Source organism: Cystoisospora suis, assembly GCF_002600585.1.
Source record: "Cystoisospora suis strain Wien I chromosome Unknown contig_5223, whole genome shotgun sequence".
Lineage (NCBI taxonomy): Eukaryota > Apicomplexa > Conoidasida > Eucoccidiorida > Sarcocystidae > Cystoisospora > Cystoisospora suis.
Genome location: NW_027158014.1, coordinates 1818 through 18574, shown reverse-complemented (window position 1 = coordinate 18574; position 16757 = coordinate 1818). Strand labels below are relative to the sequence as shown.

The 16757-nt window shown below is 43.7% G+C and overlaps 3 protein-coding genes across 3 annotated transcripts; all 3 read right to left on the bottom strand.

The window, feature by feature from the left end:
- Nucleotides 1-43: 43 nt before the first annotated feature.
- On the bottom strand, nucleotides 44-2890 carry CSUI_009010 (putative helicase; the record flags this gene model as incomplete). Its single annotated transcript, XM_068069129.1, has 2 exons — nucleotides 1707-2890; nucleotides 44-178 (listed from the first exon to the last, which is right to left on the bottom strand). Exons 1-2 carry the CDS (start codon nucleotides 1938-1940, stop codon nucleotides 44-46), a joined length of 369 nt encoding a protein of 122 aa, XP_067918897.1. The 5' UTR covers nucleotides 1941-2890.
- Nucleotides 2891-4782: 1892 nt separating this feature from the next.
- On the bottom strand, nucleotides 4783-7669 carry CSUI_009009 (inner membrane complex protein). Its single transcript, XM_068069128.1, has one exon. It carries the CDS (start codon nucleotides 7360-7362, stop codon nucleotides 5470-5472), a length of 1893 nt encoding a protein of 630 aa, XP_067918896.1. The 5' UTR covers nucleotides 7363-7669; the 3' UTR covers nucleotides 4783-5469.
- A 2564-nt stretch (nucleotides 7670-10233) lies between these two features.
- CSUI_009008 (ribosomal protein l24) lies at nucleotides 10234-16433 on the bottom strand. The gene is made up of 6 exons (XM_068069127.1): nucleotides 15188-16433; nucleotides 14645-14740; nucleotides 13811-13902; nucleotides 12800-12846; nucleotides 11989-12266; nucleotides 10234-11412 (listed from the first exon to the last, which is right to left on the bottom strand). The coding sequence occupies exons 1-5, from the start codon at nucleotides 15725-15727 to the stop codon at nucleotides 11989-11991; spliced, it is 1053 nt and encodes a 350-aa protein (XP_067918895.1). The 5' UTR covers nucleotides 15728-16433; the 3' UTR covers nucleotides 10234-11412.
- Nucleotides 16434-16757: the final 324 nt, after the last annotated feature.

Sequence of the window (16757 nt, the reverse complement as noted above, 5' to 3'; positions counted from 1 at the left end):
AGATAGATAGATAGAGTTGACTGGAATGTTTGTCTATGAACACCTACGAAGAGAGAGTAGCAGAGAGAATCGCCAGAGTCTTTCCTGTCCCCGTAGGCAATTCAGCGAGAAGAAGTCGACTCCTCTTTGAAGGCTCCTCTAAAAATGCATGCACATGATCCATAAAAGACTTCTGAACCTAAACAGAAAGAAAGAAGGAGTTGAGGAAGAAGTCGAGTGAAGAAACGAAAGACTTGATCTGACTATCTATCCATCTATCTTTATCAATCTATCTATCTATGTCTTCTCTATCTATGTGATCTTTCTAGGATCTATCTATGTACCTACCTTCAATCTACCTCTCTATCTATCTTTAGTCTATCTATCTTTCTATGTATCTATCTTTCTTTTCCGTGTGAGGTCACGAAGAAGACAGCATAAAAGAGAAGAGAAGAGAGGGATCTGCATGCGATAGCCACAGGAACCCCCGCGCTAGTACGACTATCACTATCCATTGCATGTATGTCTCAATGGAAGAATAGAATAGACCTTTCTTTATACACAAGAGAAGATACAGACAAGCAAACATTACATAGAGAGAAAAAACGAAGGAGGCGATAGAAGAGAAAGTCTCGCAAGATCGGCGATACAAATGCATATACATTTTGGAATAAATACATACATATACATACACATACATATCCATCTATATACATACACATATTCATACATATGGTACATATATCCATACACACACGCAGTCAGAGGTGGGAAGAAACCTCTGCTCCTCGAGACCAAGTAAGATATGAACTCTCTCTCTATATATATATATATACATATATACCTGTATACATAGATAGATTCATTCCTTGTGTCTCTATTGTCTCTACATTTATATACATACATAGCTAGACATCTATCTATCCATCTATCTCTCCATCTATAGATAGGTGGATAGACAGACAGCATTTAAGAAGGTTAGAGTGGCGCAGCGCAGAGAGGGAAAATTAAAGGGTGCGTGGCCGCTGTACATACACTACAGAAGAATCTATTTTAGGCAGATGAAAAGAGACTTTTTAAAGTGTCTAAAGACAGAAAGAGAGATAGAGAGATTGGATGTGAAGGTCCATACATGTATGTAAAGAGATATGAATACACAGACAAGAGATGAAACATACACTTCTACTTCAAAACATGTAGAGGAATAGAGAAGATTCGTGGAGAGAGACAGACGTAGGGATAGAAAGACAGATAGACGCGATCCGATATGTACCTATGTATAGATAGACTGATAGAAAGTTTATCTGTGTATAAGTGCGTAGACAGAATAGAATCTATGTAGACGTATATGTTTCAAGCAAAACGTAGAGAAGAGCTAGAAACCCTTTCGTGATCCGAAGAGACTGTAAAGACCTGCCTGTTTAGATTCGATTCATTGGTTTATTTTCTTCTCATCCACTTCCGAGAATTCCGATAGAATAAGACTTTATCTCTAAACACCTCGACTTCTCTCAGAATGGAGAAAAACGATGGCTATTCTCTCTATACAAGCGAAGAATACAAAGGTTTCGATCTAGACATAGAATAGACTTCTCCTATCTCTCCTGTCTTTCTCGTCTCCACATGTATGCATACATAACGAACTATAAAGGGCTGAAAGGAGACTCTAAAGGAAGAAGAAAAAGAAGAGAAAAAAGAAGAGGGAGAGGAAGAAGAAGAAGGTTTACCTCATAGGGTTCAAAGGAGAATCCGAAAGGAAAATCCTTTCCTCCTCCTTTCTCTTCTTCTCCTCCTCCTCTTGTTCCTCTTCTTCTTTCTTCTGTTGTCGAAAGGTCGGGTGTAATCTGTTTACGTTTTTCTTCTTCATTTTCACTTTCGTTAATTCTTTTGGAAGGCCCAGGCCTCGCTTTCTTATCCCCTCCTCCATCCCTTGCATGAAGAGAGAAGATAGGATTCTTCATCTCTCCTCAGAGAAAGAAAAGCCACAGGAAGAAGCAAAAGATGACAGCAGAAAGACAGTCCCTTGTGTGATAGAGAAGAAGAAGAAGAAGGAGAAGAAGAAGAGGAAGAAGAAGAAGAAGGAGAAGAAGAAGAAAGAAGAAAACGCTTTGCTTCACATGGAGAGATAGTATGCGGGTGTATGTACAGAGAAAAAAGCAGATTCGTGACAAAGAAACGGAGAGAACAAGGAAAAGGAGGGGAAGAAGAAGAGGAAGATCTCAGAAAGGAAAAGAAAAAGAAAGAGAAAAAGAGAAAGAAATAAATCAATTGATTAGTCTGCGGCCGCGAGGGAAGAAGAGTGAAACAGCGATCGTCCAGAATCTAGCTGTGAGAAATAAAGAGAAGGGATAGAGACAAAGGAGAGGAAATAAAAAGAAAGAAAGAGAAGGAGGAGAAAAGAGAAGAAATTAAGAGAGAGAAGATCATCGCCTGTCCAATGAGAGGAGAGAAGGTGAAAGACAGCCCGCCCAAAAAGCTGTGTGAAGAAGTGAAGATCTTTCTCTTCTCTGGTGTGCTAGCCGAAGAAGAAATTCCACGAGAAAGAAAAGATAATCCACTATACTAAATGAAAAGAAGAAGAAGAAAGGGAGAAGAAAGGAAGAATGACGCATCTACCTCATCCTCAGACAGAAGAGAAATCTCAACGAGGGCCCCTAATAGAGTCAATCTCTCTCTCTCTCTCCTTCTTTCTCACGCGATCTTCTTTCTCATTTTGAGCATTCATTCTGTGAAGAAGAGAAAGGAAGTGAATCGAGCAATCTATCACTTGGGGATGAGAAGACGGTCTAGAAAAGAACGCGATCGATTCTGAATGGAAGAAGTGTGTTGTCTGCTTTATCTTGTCTACATCGGGACCGGCGAATGAGAAAGAAAAGACGGAGGGTTAGATCGTGAAAGCACGAAGGCTCCATCTAAAGTCTTGATGTGTCTCTCTCTCTCTCCTTCTTTGAGAAGAGTTAGAGAGAGAGAGAGAGAATACAAACAAGATCCATGAAAGATTCTTCTTTTTCTTTTCTACATGCGCATGTGGTGGTCTTGGAGCTGCTAGAGGAGGGTGCTGAAAGAAACCCATCCCTAGTAGAACAGTGTACATACACCTGGGAAGTGTGCAAATCGATCAGCAGGAATGTAAGAGACAGAGAGAAAAAGAGAGGTCGTAAAGTTGTCCTGAAGATCTACCTTTCTAATCAAGACTTTAACGTGTATGTCTGGTCAGGTGTATTTCTTCTCTTTCCAGATTTTCAGCGGCAGAAAAGAAACAGCTTTTGCGGGGATGGAGGATGATCGAACTCATCGGTAATACACTCATTCAAAGCACACCTAGATGACCGCACGATATAGATCAACCCTTGTGAATCGAAAGAGGCGTCTATGCTTACATACAAGATTGCAGTAGACATATATGTGTAAAGATCAGCTTGCTTTCTTCAAGTAGAGATGTAGTAATACATACAGCCATATAACGGCAAGTACCTAAAGTCTTCTCTTCGGGAATGATGCTGTCGCTATGATAAGATATGTGTGGAGAGAAGTGTTCCTTACTCTTTCTCTTCTGTTTAAAAGGTTAAGAGAGAAGTGTGCTTGATGAGGGCAAGGCCCTAGTAAGATTCACACAGAGAATCAGAAGAGCCTTTTGGAGTGTATGTACACCTAGGATTCTTTCCATAATCAAGCTAATCAGCAAGCTGCTAGATATATATATAGCATTCAATCTCTCCGTCATCTCCACTCTTTCTTTTCCTGACAATTACGAGAAGTCTTTTTATCCTATCGCTTTCTTTCCTTTCTACCATCACACTAAAGCCATGATTCCCAAGCTCTTTCTTCTTCTTCTTCTCTTCTCCATCGTAAAGAATTTCTTCTTTTCCTTCCCTCGCTTCATTCTCGTTATCGTGTCTCCCTCCCTCTATCATCTCTCTCTCGGCTGACCAACCAAACTGGAGAGCTGTCTAGCTATCTTTCTTGTCTCTTGGAAAGCATATGGTCTGATAGATAAAGAATGATCGAAAACAAAGGAAGAGAAGAGGAACAAAAGAAAGCAAAAGACTGGATAAGAAGGGAATGATGGATTCTTCGTATGTCCTCAAATAGAAAGAAACATCTCTTTCTCTCCCTCCCAGAAGTCGTACGAAATGCCCCTCGTTAGCTAAGCAAAGACTATTATTTACTCTTCATGAGCTAAGGTATGAATGGAAGAGAAAAATCACCTAGATAGAGAGCTACACAGGAAAATAGTCCCAGTAAGATGATAGATAGACATAGGGATAGATCTAGGGTTGTTCCTTCTCTGGTGCGAGATTCTCTAGCGAATGTCCAAATATCTTTCTTCTCTTCGTTCAGTTTCTCGTTGGGCGAGGAGAAGAGTACACCCTGTAGCTTCTCCTCTCTCTGATCAAACAAAGAAGAATCATCATCTGTCCTCATGGCGGTATAGCGTGATGACTAGTGTACGTACACCGGAAAAGCAACCTGAATGATACAACAGTAAAGACTGTCATCTGCTTAGAGTGTCGATCAGCAGGCCTTTCATGACTGTGCGCTGGACGGGTTTGTTTCTTTCTAATACTAGTAGGAGATCTTTGCCGCCAGGTAACTCCGCTAAGAAGAATGCTCGTAAAGAAGACTTTCCTGAGAAGAGAGAGTGTGGGAGTATGTACAGTTGATTTGCTAGACGGTCTCACGTTTTTTTTTTTTCTTCAGCACTCTGATGTTCTGATGATGGTCACGGCTGGTGTACATACACCTGTCAGGTGTATGTACACCGAACCTTTTTCAGGTGTATGTACATACACCAGAGACATTCTAGATAGAGATGAGGATGAAATTCTTCATCGAAAGAGGTTTGTTTGTACACAACTATAGAATCTCATCACAGACCAAAAGGACGATAAAACAAAAAGGAAAAGAGAAGAAAAAAACAGACAGGGGAGAGAAGGAAGGAATCCAGCCATCTTCACATTCTCCTTCTTCTCGACGGCCGTTCCTCCTCTTCTTCATTCATCATGTTCTTTTCTTTCTATTTCCTTTCTTGTGACACAGTAAACTAAAAAACAAAGGCGATGTGAACGATAGATTGGAATACAAGCATTTCTCCTCCTCCTCTTCTTCTTAATACAACAGACAACACAATAGCAAGATGACCATCATGGGGTGTACACCTTATCCTCGCTTGTCTTCTATTCTCTTCGAAAAGAAGAAGAGAAACACAAAGACAGAAAGACTGGGATTCACCAAGCAAAGCACAAACATCTATCTTCCTCTATCCCTCACAATGAAAGACCATCCTATGGAATGAATCTACTATCTATCTATCTAGGCTTTTCTCCCTCTATGTTCCCCCATTTCTACCACGAGAGACACCTATGTACAGACAGAGAGATCTACAGATGATCCACATCGATCTTATTGAAATGTTTCATCCCCATTCTCCAGAACACTCAACTCGGACTGTCGATGTGTGTATCTCTTCTCTCTTGGGTCTCCACCGATTTATTGCTCGTAGAGAATTTCTCTCTGCTGTTCCGAGGGTCCGGAGGCGCAGCAGGCCGTGAAGAGTCCCGAGGCTTGTTGCTCTTGTTTCTTTCTAAATTCTTCTTCGACCTGTTTCTCAAGATGCTCGATCATTCCATGCCTCTCCTGTTTGACCATCATCGATGTTGTCGCATCGATTGTCCTTACATCAGGTGTCCCTGGGGGGTTCATCGGGACTCCTGGTTGAGGTGAGAGAGGTGGGAAGAGCATCTGGAAGTTGCCTTTGGACTTGAATCCTTGATACGGCATAACACCCCGACGTGTGAGAATATCTGGATCGGTTAAATAGCCAGCAAATTGGACTTTCCCCACCTCGGGAGGGCATGTGATCATCATAGGGGGCATGTTGAAGCTATTAGGTCCATCCGCGACCATGCCTTGTCCTGGTTGAGCTGGGAAGCCTGGTAAGGAACTTCCACCGAAAGGTGTTGAAGGAGAAGCCGAGGAGAAAGATTGATTTATCATCATAGACATGGACGAAGGGAGTTGGGAAGAAGAGGGCGGAAGGAATGGCGATGATGCCGGTGGAGGAGGTGTCGGGAGTGATGACGAGACACCTAGATGGGGTGGAGGGCCCCATTGAAATCCTTCAGGAAGATCAATCGCCGGTGTTTGTCGATCAGGATTGACTAAGATCGTTGCTTTTTCTCCACCAGGCTGAGAAGTTAAGCCCCCGGGTGCCATTCTCGTTGTCTTGCCGTCGGTACTGACACTCGATGCCGTGGCGTGAAGACCTCCTCCAAATTGTTGCCCTGGGGGAGGTGGGGTTTGAGACACGGTGATATCAATGCGAGCTTCATAAGGAAGATTAATTTCATTCAAGGCTGACGCAGGGATCGGACCTGTTTGGAAGGGTGTAGGCATCGTCGCGGCAACTCGGGAAGGTAGACCTCCTACCATGATAGGTGGGAGAGTCCCGGCATCAGGAGGTTGATACGGCACTTCAATGATCTTCTCAACATATCGTGGAACATAATAAGGAACCTCCACCGTTTTAATCTTAGGAATCTGCTTCACAACTGTCTGGGGAACTTCAATGATCTTCTCCTTCACGACCGGCTTGATGGTCTCCACAACTCTCTCCACAACTTGAATCTTCGGTTTGGGAATGATCTTGGGGGGGTAACTGCATGGCACTTCAACCGGCACTTCAACATATTTCACGCCTTGTGGCACTTCAATCACTTTCTCTTCAATCACCGGCTTGTAAACTTCCCGGGGAATCTCTTTAACAACTTCCTTGACTCTTGGAACAAGCTTCTTGATCTTCAAGTTGCGGGCCACCTCCGCGAACTTATGTTCATAATGGACATGGGGCACCTCAATGGTACGCTCTTGAACTTCTTTCTTCGCGACATAAATTTCACGTTCTTCAACAATTGGCTTCGCAACAAACTTCTCCGGAATCTTACGGCGAATCTCCGGTGGTAAAGGCATAGGGCCTAACGCTGTCATCACCTGGGGCGGTGGACGAGCTAACGGAGCGGCGCCCCCGGCAATTTCATCCGGTTGATAATAGTATTCCTGTTGGACGGCCTCTTCCTCTTCAACAACTTCTCTTCCATCTTCTTCTGGGACAGGTAATTGGGTTGACACAGGAGGATAGGGATAAGGAACTTCAGAAGGAAAAGCCCCTTCAACAAGCTCAGTCCGCTCGACAGTCGTTGCCACACCAGGAATAGGCTGGACAACAATTTCAGCCTGTTCAGAAGGCTGCGTCACTTCACCGAGAATTCTCTGTGCTGGATTTGGCGAACTCATGAAAGATGGAGAAGAGGCTGGTAAGGCACCCTCTCCCCCTTCTTGCTGTTGTGCTTGTGTCGCTCCTGCAGCTGGGGCCGCGTCCGCCATCTTCTTGAGAAAGAAAAGCGCGACGACGACGACGACGAGGGAAGCCTCCTTCTTCTTACGGAATGCAAGAAAACAACACCGCCAAACAGAAACAAAAGGATAGATGGGAAAAGAAGAAACAAAGTTGCCTCTGTTTCAACAAAGAAAAGAAAAGAAAGGACTTTCCTTCCTTCACAAAACACAAAAAAACGACATAATAGTTGTACTAGTCGATGAAGGCAAGCAGAAACCGGCTAGGACGCCAGCCATAACTCGCGTTCTACACTACGCCCCCTCAAGACCTTTCTTTCCTATCATCTTGTCATTTAGCTGACTGACTGGCTGGCTAGATGGATGACTCGCTATGCTTTGCCGTCACACGATGTCCGTCCTCCACCAACTGCTGCAGCACTGACCGGCCGCCACGGCCACCGCCACGACTACGGCCGATTTAGGTAGCTAGCCACTTTCTATGATGACGTTCTCCGACGGGTGTGTCATAGAAATCGCGGTTTCTAGTCAAAATTCTCACCGGTTTCTTCCGACTATGGAAGCTGAAAAGACAGGAAGGCGATGAGAGGATATCTCAAGTCCGTTACCCAATAGAAATTGGGATAAGAATGGAGAAAAAGCACATTGAAAAGGAGCATCCATAGGAAAGCAACTGCAAGCCATTGTTGGTTCGACCTGTAGGTCAGCTCCTCCTCATCCAAGCTCGATCGATGTGCACTGGGCCTGTCACACCACTATGATCGATCACATCATACGACATCCCCCGTCCAGCGATTTCTCTACCCGTCCGGCCTCCTCCAGTTCATCGTGGGTCGGTCTGTGTCCCTAGCGACAACCTCTTTCCTTCACCAAGACCAGGGACAGAGAAACATCACCACAGCCACTGGCAGCCCCTAACGGCGTAAATAGCAGACTAATTAGCGCTCTCGAGTACGGGAGCTGTCTGCCTTTCCTAACAAGCGGAAGAGGTTTCTCTTGTTCGATTCCTTAAGCCTACCATTGTGGAAGAATCTTTGCGCCGGATGGAGCTTTCCGGGGAATGCCAACAGGAAAATGTCCAAGAGAGAACGAAAATAGGGAATCGTTTTCTTTCCTCTTCGTCACTTTGCGACCCAGCTAGCTAGTCACGGCCATTGTGATTTCCTCGATGAATCTAGACGAAGTCGCAGAGAAGTGTGTCTTACGTTCAGCAGAGGAGTTAGCAGCATCTTTTGTTATTTTATACTCACAGAAATTTCGGTAGCCTGGGCTTAGACCTAAGGCAACACAATCTCGAACGGGTAGCCGCCCTCTTGGGGGAAAAGTTAATGGGAGGCCTTAATCTTTCTTGACCTTGGTTCCACCTAGTTTTCTCTCAGCAGGAAACTGTTCTTCTTGGACCTGAGAGAAAAGTTCCTAGGTACTATCGATTAAAACGCGGGAAACACGCTGGCTCGTGAAGTCTACTGGAATTTTTTAATCCCGTTGACATTCGTACTGTCGGCATGTTTTAACAGTAGTAGAGACAAGCGACCAGCATCCCGTTGATATCAAATCCACAGATACACATCTACCAACACGAATAATTAGTGTAATGCAACATTCCGCTTTGCTTCTGAGTTCGATTTCTCTTTCCCTTTCCTGACTGCAGGAGGTCCTTAACTGCAGCAACTGTTCTCCAGATGAACCGCGCAAGTCTTTTCTTCTACCGCAAATGTCCTCTTCACTGGAAGACGAAAGTAAAGACAGTCCCCTATCTCTCCTGTGAAAACAACTTGCGCAAGAAAAAGACACAGAAGTTGAGGAGGTCTTGGTCGCTAAAGCCAAGAAATAGGTTTGCATCACCACGGCGTCTCTGCTGGCGGGCACCCTAGTATTCATTCGAACCAATGAATATTCTAAGCACAGAACCTATAGAGAATCGGTTTCCATGTTTCTCTTCTGTGCTAAGCCGGGAAACGGAAAAGAAAGAGAGAGATAGAAACCTAGTTTTACTTCTCCAAATTGAAGCAAGGTCTATCTGCTTTCTTCCCTTCTATTAAGACAGGCACAGAGCCATCCGTAGCTCATTTTGTCTTTCTCTATGGACATATCTCCAGGAACGAACGGCGTTTCTAAGGGACCTGACTGAAGAAGCCTCGTCGTCATTCTCATCCCTGATGGGAGTCGCCTACTCACTAGAGAGAGATGCTCCGAATAGGAGAGACCTTGGCAACGACGAGCGGGTGGTTAAGCGACCGTTGTGTATTTTATGAATCACTCCGTTGCATTCCAGAGAAACCACCAAAGAATCCACCTTGCGGAGAGTTCCTTTCTTACCTCCGAGCTGCCCAAGTCGTCGTGTTGCCCCGAGTTAGCCCACGATCTTTAGACCACCTCTACTACCTACTAGGGCCAGGCTCTGTATGATCCTCGGCTGTTCGGCAGACTGCCACCTCCTCGGGGAAGTGATGGAGAATTTCTTCCTGTGTGACTAAGAAAGTGAGCTCAGATGGCTACCCACCTCCCTAGAGGGGAACCTTCGCACGTAGTCTAGCTCGACCGCTACACTCCTCATGATCATGTATTCTACTGTCTGCTTAGGAGTCCTCTTAACGCGCTATTAGTGAACAAAGATGCCAGATGATGATAACGGAAGAGACTACTGTCTTCGGGATTTGTCTCTTGAGAACTGCTGGGGTCCTCTCACAGAAGGATCCTCCGCCCTCTGTTGTTGCCCCAAAGAGGGCAGAAGGAGGCCTTCATGGTGAGGTGTACATACACCTGAGAGGTGGTAGACTCTTTCTCCGTGTGCAGCCGTAGAAACTTTTGAGATCCATTCATACTTCAATGTCGACGGGAAAGAAGACTCCAATGTCAAGTAGAAACTGCGTGGCAGTCTGAAAGAAATGAATCTCTCCTGTCACCAAAGAAAAGGATCAAAATTCGAACTATCCCCGAAAAACCAGGCAGAGATAAAAAGCTAAATCGTAAGAAAGACAGAAGGAATGAGAGAAAGAGAAGAAAAATCCTTCACGACGGTAGAAGAGTGAATTCTTCCTCTCGATGGTTAGGGAGAGGTCTCTTTCCCTTCTCGACATCTCATCTAGCCTTCTCTTTACAACTCTTTCTCTCCATCTATAAGACCTTCCCTCTACAGCCCGTTGTCTGTTTCCACAGACAGAAAGAGATCAGTCTCTCCTCTTCTCGTCTCTCAAAGAAAAGGTTTGTCCCGCCCCCCCACCGTCGGGATAGCCACCGTCGGGATAGATGTAAGAAGCGATCACGACGGGAAAAATATCGGAGAAGGTAGAACCCTAACAAAGTTCTCTCTCAGCTCATCTACAGGTAGGACTCACGACTAGATACACCTAGACACCCGACCGCTATCTACCTATCTACCTATGTATGTATCTATCTACCTATGTAGCTATCTATCTACCTATGTATCTTTGATCTATCTATCTATCTGTCTTTAATCCGTCTATCTCCGTATACATTTATGTGGCCACTCTGTTTCTTTCCTTCTCTCTTTATTTCATAATCTCTCAAGTCTTTCTTTCAGGCGAACAGGTTTGCGTATAGCCCGAGATCACGCTCAGGTTCCTCACGTCTTCTCTTTGTGCGTGGATATTCATCTCTTCCTAGATCTACTCTACCCAACCGCATACATGGTGTCTGTCTTTCATTCTAAGAAAAACAGAAGCAAGTTCCTTAGTCATGTTTATGCCAAGTGAGGAGATGTCTCTCTTTCTTTCATTCATTCTTTCATCTCTTCTTTCATTCTTTCTTTCTGGTATCTCTAATACCGACACTTGCCTTTTCTTGTCTGTAGTGACACTTGAGAGAGAACAGTTATCTCTCTCTTCCCTTTTCACTATTCTCCCCTCGAGGAATGACGAGATAGTATCGCTTTCAACGGATCATTCCTGGTTTGATACAGAAATTCTCGCCACTTTGTTTTCAGAAGAAAAGACGTGAGGCAGCATAGAAAATCTCTTTTGAACGACATCTGGCCCTTCATGAGAAGTGCAGGATTCATCGGAAATCTCGATTGTACTTGGTCATCATTTGTCGAAGTGCTTGCATTGTAGCCACGTCCTGGGGTGTCCAGACAGCAGCATCATTGACAAGAAAAACACGTTCTTTTCATATTCTGTTTTGCATGCATCATGCTCTGGAAAGATGGGACCATACATCTATACAGACATAGAGAATCATAGAGCGAGAGAGAATAAAAAGAAAGGTGTCTACTTTTACATGGTGATAGTGTGTCCAGTTGACTGTAGAATGCAAGCAGAGTGACAGGCTAGTGTAGCATACGTGTTCGATGTCTTATTCGGGTGTATGTACACGTGAGGAAGAAATCGCTGTATTCCAAGAGACAGATGCGTTTCTTGTTTCGAACACGTCTTTCTTGAATTCATTGAAAGACAAACACCTACTGCGTTCTATTGACAATACAGACACTACACCTCCTTAAAACACATGCACCTACAAATAGAGAGAAAGAGATACAAAGACAGCGAGAGAGGTAGGTAGCCACCCTCAACATAACTCCCGGTCCCGCCAGCTCTTTCTTCAGGGTGCAACGCGTAGGGCCACTAGACTCAGGAGCACCAAAGAGAAGTAGAGTATCACACACATTTCAGCATCCTATACACAGAGATAGAGCACTTATCCATCTCCATACAAAGACGTATGTATACCTCCTGATAGGAGTAGATGAGTTTGTATTATTACCCGGTGATAGTCGTAGGTTCTCTCGAGCGCAATTTCTGGGGGTGTATCCTTGACTCCGTCAGTCTCGTGTTCGTCATTCCGTTCTCGTCGGAGCTCTTCATCTCTTTCTTCTTTACTCTTCAAGAATTCACGTGATTTGCGATTGTCGCCATACTTAATCATTTCTCCATCTGGCCACGGTATCACCATTCCGCTCTTCTTTGATATACGTACTGAAAGGATCGCGCCCCAGACAAAAGACAAGAAATCGCACAGGGACGAAAAACGACAAATTTTCGTCTTCACGTGACGCCCGTTGAGCCAAAACAATACTAAAACGCATTTAGCAGTAAGTACACTTCAGCTCTGTAGTGTATGTACAGCTGACGGTCGGACCGTCTGTACACCTGATCACTAGGGTGTACGTACACCTGGACATTGAGGTGAATGTAGTACACCTGGGCACTGCGGTGTATGTACAGCTGGGGACTGAAGTGTCGACACACCCTTCTACAGTCCATGAGTTTGCGGAATTCCCAGAGTTCATCTTCTCAGCGTACTTGAGAAAGACATCACAACGCAAAGCGAAAACATACGCGACATACCTCGTAGCTACCTACATGCATGAATACATACTCATACATAGGTCCGTACATATAGCCAGACGGAGACACGATATGCACTGGAGACAGTGAGGAAGGTGCGAGTGAAGATTGCTTTGGATATTTAGAAGAATGAATCGACGGAGAAGAGAGAAGAAACTTACTGACATTTCCTTTATCATCCACCCGTAATGCCACACGCGTAGGCATGCTGAAAGGTTCAGCACGCACATACACATACATATTCATACATACAAATTCATACATTCCTATCCATATATACACGTTCATACAGACATATTCATACATACATGTGGCGTACATCCGCCCTACAGTCTGAGAGATGTAGACAACGCACCTAGCGAGGTGTACGGGTCAAAAGTTGGCATGAGAAATACATGGAGCACTTGTGTCTAGACAAGAGATAGCCACGCTCTGCATGAGGCATGATGTGCATAGGAGATAATGTCTGAGACCTAGCTAGCCATTCACGCTTACAGGTAGGTCCTGATCACCCATCCTTCCAGACAGATTCCTTCCTATCGATTTCCTGTGAAAAATTCGCGATCCCTTCTTACAAAGACAACCGCTTTCCTAACTTCTCTGTCTTCTCCTTTTCACAGTCTTGTCTTTCTTCCTCTTATTTCATCCTCTCTCTCTGTCTCTTTCTTTCTTTCTCTCTCTCTTTCCTTGAGCGACAGTCCGTCTCTTCGCTTCAAGACACAATAGACTATAAGGAACGTAGAGAGATCATTTGCGCTAATGGAGATCTTCGAGAAAGAGTCACTTTTCTCTCCGACGCAAAACCGTAGCTAGAGAACTTCTAGTCCTCTCTCTTGTCTTCCTCCGGTGTTTTCTTCCTCTCTCTGTCTCTAGTTCACCTTACACAAGTAGACAAAGAATATGCCTCTATTCAGATACGCATATATCTTCTGTATCTATCTATACAAATGGATAGAAAGACAGACACATCCATAAAATATGTATATATATGTATCTATGCACGTAAAGACTTACTCAGTTGCCTCGGTAGATGCAACTGAGTAAGTCTTTATGCATAGATATACACATATCTTTATATATAGATACGGATATGCATATAACATGCACATATATATATATATATACATATATATATGTCTTTGTGTCTACTGATGTACTGAATGAAGACTGACTCGATGGCTTGGTCGACGAGCATGACGTTGGAGACGTGAATTAAGCCGGGAATCCTCGTGACCGATCCATCCTCATTCTTAACTTTCTTTTGCTACGGAGAAAAAAGAAAAGGAAAACAAACAAGAAACCTCTTTCTTTATCTGAAAGATTTTCCTTTTCTTGGTAAACCGAAAGAAGAAGAGGAGACATCCTCACACATGACGGAAGAAAGTCATTTCCACCGCATGCAAATGTGGAAACAAGAAGAAGAAAAATAAGAAGCAGAGGAAAAAACGACATGTCGAAGAAGAAGAAAGAAAAGCAAAGGAAACTTTGAAGGAATTTAGGGAAGAACGGAGAAAGGAAGAAGACAAGGAGAGACAAGCACACGAAGGCGAAGAAGAGACGAAGAGAAATATCTAAGAAAAGGAAGAGAAAAAGAACTACACCTATACACACATACACATCTATCTATATAATACAAGATGTAAGTGTATAGTGATAGAGATGTGAAGTATCTACAAAGGATGATGAGAAAGACAGGTGATGATGGCCTAGCTGATCTCCAGGTGTCTTTTCATGTCTTCTTCTTCTTCGAGAAAAGAAAGAGAAAGATGAGAAACAGATCCCTTTTCTGATCCTTTCTCAACCTTCTGTTGGGGTGTATATACACTGCAGACATCGACAACATCGACGAATGCATCTACCTACCTATACATGTAGAGACATATCTAGATATAGACACTTTTTCTATTCACGAGGAGTGTATATATGTGAGAGAGAGAAGAGTAGAAGATGGAGAAGGAAAAGAGAAGAGAAGCTATAGCACTTCTTTCTTGTCTTCAACTTCTGACCTCTTTAACTCCAGAGACAGCCACTCCGTTCCTCATCTTATCGATTTGCAAGACTGTCCCTCTTGTCTCCTTGTACTTTCCTGAAATGACCACGACCTTGGAGAGACACAGAGAGAGAGAGACAGACAAGTCGCAAGAGACAAAGAGGCGATGAGAAACAGCGAAGAGAAAACGATGACGAAGAGAAAGGAGAGGAAGAAGAAGAAGAAAAGAAAAAGAAGATGAAAAGGAAGAAGAAGAAGAAAGGAGAGGAAGGAGGAAGAGAAGAAGAAGAAGGAAGAGGATAGCAGAGTTTGATCGAAGAGAGATAGGTGAATGAAAGAGAAAGAAAGAAGAAAGAAGGAAAAGAGACGTTTCACTCAAGACAGGAACGAGAGAAAGGAGCAGAGAGAGAAGAGTAAGAAAGAAGACGAGATCTCTCACACAGTCTCCACGTTTTCCCACATACAAGGCTATGAAAGAAGAAGAAGAAGAAGAAAAGAATGACGAAGAAGAGAAGTGAGAATGTATCAAAGAAAGAAAGAAGAGGGAGATTTTCTTTACCTGATCTCCTGGTCTTATTTTCCACTGTAGAATCCAATGCCGCGGATGCACAAACTTCAAGCCCCGCCTTGTCTGAAGAAGAAAGGAACTTTGTGGAGTAAAAAGACTTTCTCTTGGCAATTTTCTATCAAAATATTTCAGAAGATTTCCATGGAAGGAAGGGAAGGAGACTTGTAGACTCAAGGGAGGAGACTTGTAAAGAAGTGAAGAAGAAAACGAGGGAGAAAAGACATCTCTCGAAATAGATCTAGAGAAGTCCCTGCCGGCATGGGTGTCAAGGAGTGAAGAAGAAGAAGAAAGAGAAGAAGAAGAAGAAAAGAAAGGTTTGAGAGAAAGATAAAAGAGAGGAAGAGAAGGAGAAGAAGAAGAGAAACAAGGAGGAGAGACAGTGGGAGAGGATGAAGAGATGAGAGAAGAAGGTGAAGAAGAAGGTCGAGGAGGGAGGAAAGAAGAAGACGGCGAAATGAGAGAGGAAGGAGGAGAGACAGACGAAGAAGGGGGAGAGGGAGTTTTGATAAGAGAAAGAAGAGCAACCCTCATATTTGAAGTAAGAAGAGATGAAGAGAGAAAAAGATCTTCTTCTCTTAAGATAGAAAATGAAAGATCCTAGTCGACTCTTCAAAGTTCTCGACGTCTTCTCTCATTCTCTATTACTGAGGTGTACGTACACCTCTGTCTCAGGGGAGACGTACAGAAGCTGACTTCCTCATCTCCTCCAATCTTTCTTTCTCACTCTTTCTTAGTCCAAGAGATCACTAACAGATACAGAAGTACGAAAAGATAGAGGGCATATCGATCAAGTGAAGAGAGTGCAGTCTACGAAAAGAGAAGAAGCTACAGAAGGCAAGAGAAAAGATGCACAGAGTCTATCTTACAGACAGGCTTTTCATGAAGAAGTAACTTAGTTATCTTTCTACCTTCAATTTCTTGTAGATCTTTGCATCTCCGATTTCTTCTCGACAGAAAAAGAGAACCTCCTGGACGTCTCTCGCTCTCTCTCTTTCTCTGTTCGTTTCCTCGACTGCTTCTATTCTCTTCAAAGCTTCTTGAAAGAAGGATGTGAAAAGGGAAATAAATGAAGGGAGAAAACTCAAAAGAAAAAGAGCTCGTAGCTGGGCGTAGCTAGACAGACAGAATGGATAGACTCGACAACGAAGAGAGCCACGAACGAAGAGGATAAAGTCCCTTTCTTCTTTCTTTCTTTCAAAGAAGGAGAAAACGGCCGAGGTCCACATCTGTACACATGTCTTAAGGTCAAGCAATGGACTGCATTAATTTCTTGGATGAGTGTTCCTTTCTATACTTGCTCCTCTCCGAATACCTCAATACTTTCCTACGTTGCATGCATGCGTGCATGCAAGTGAGGTGCGTGCACATGCCATGCCGATACTTCTTTCAGTTAGCTCCTATCGATAGTCATTTCTTCGACAATAGACAAGATCTGCCTGAAAGAGAGACCTCTCCACAGGCACAGCTCCACACGACTCTCACCGTTCTCATGTCTCTCTATCTTCTCTTTTCCGCAGACTCTTGAAGGGTCTTAGAAAGAAGCTCCAGAGACAACAAAGCA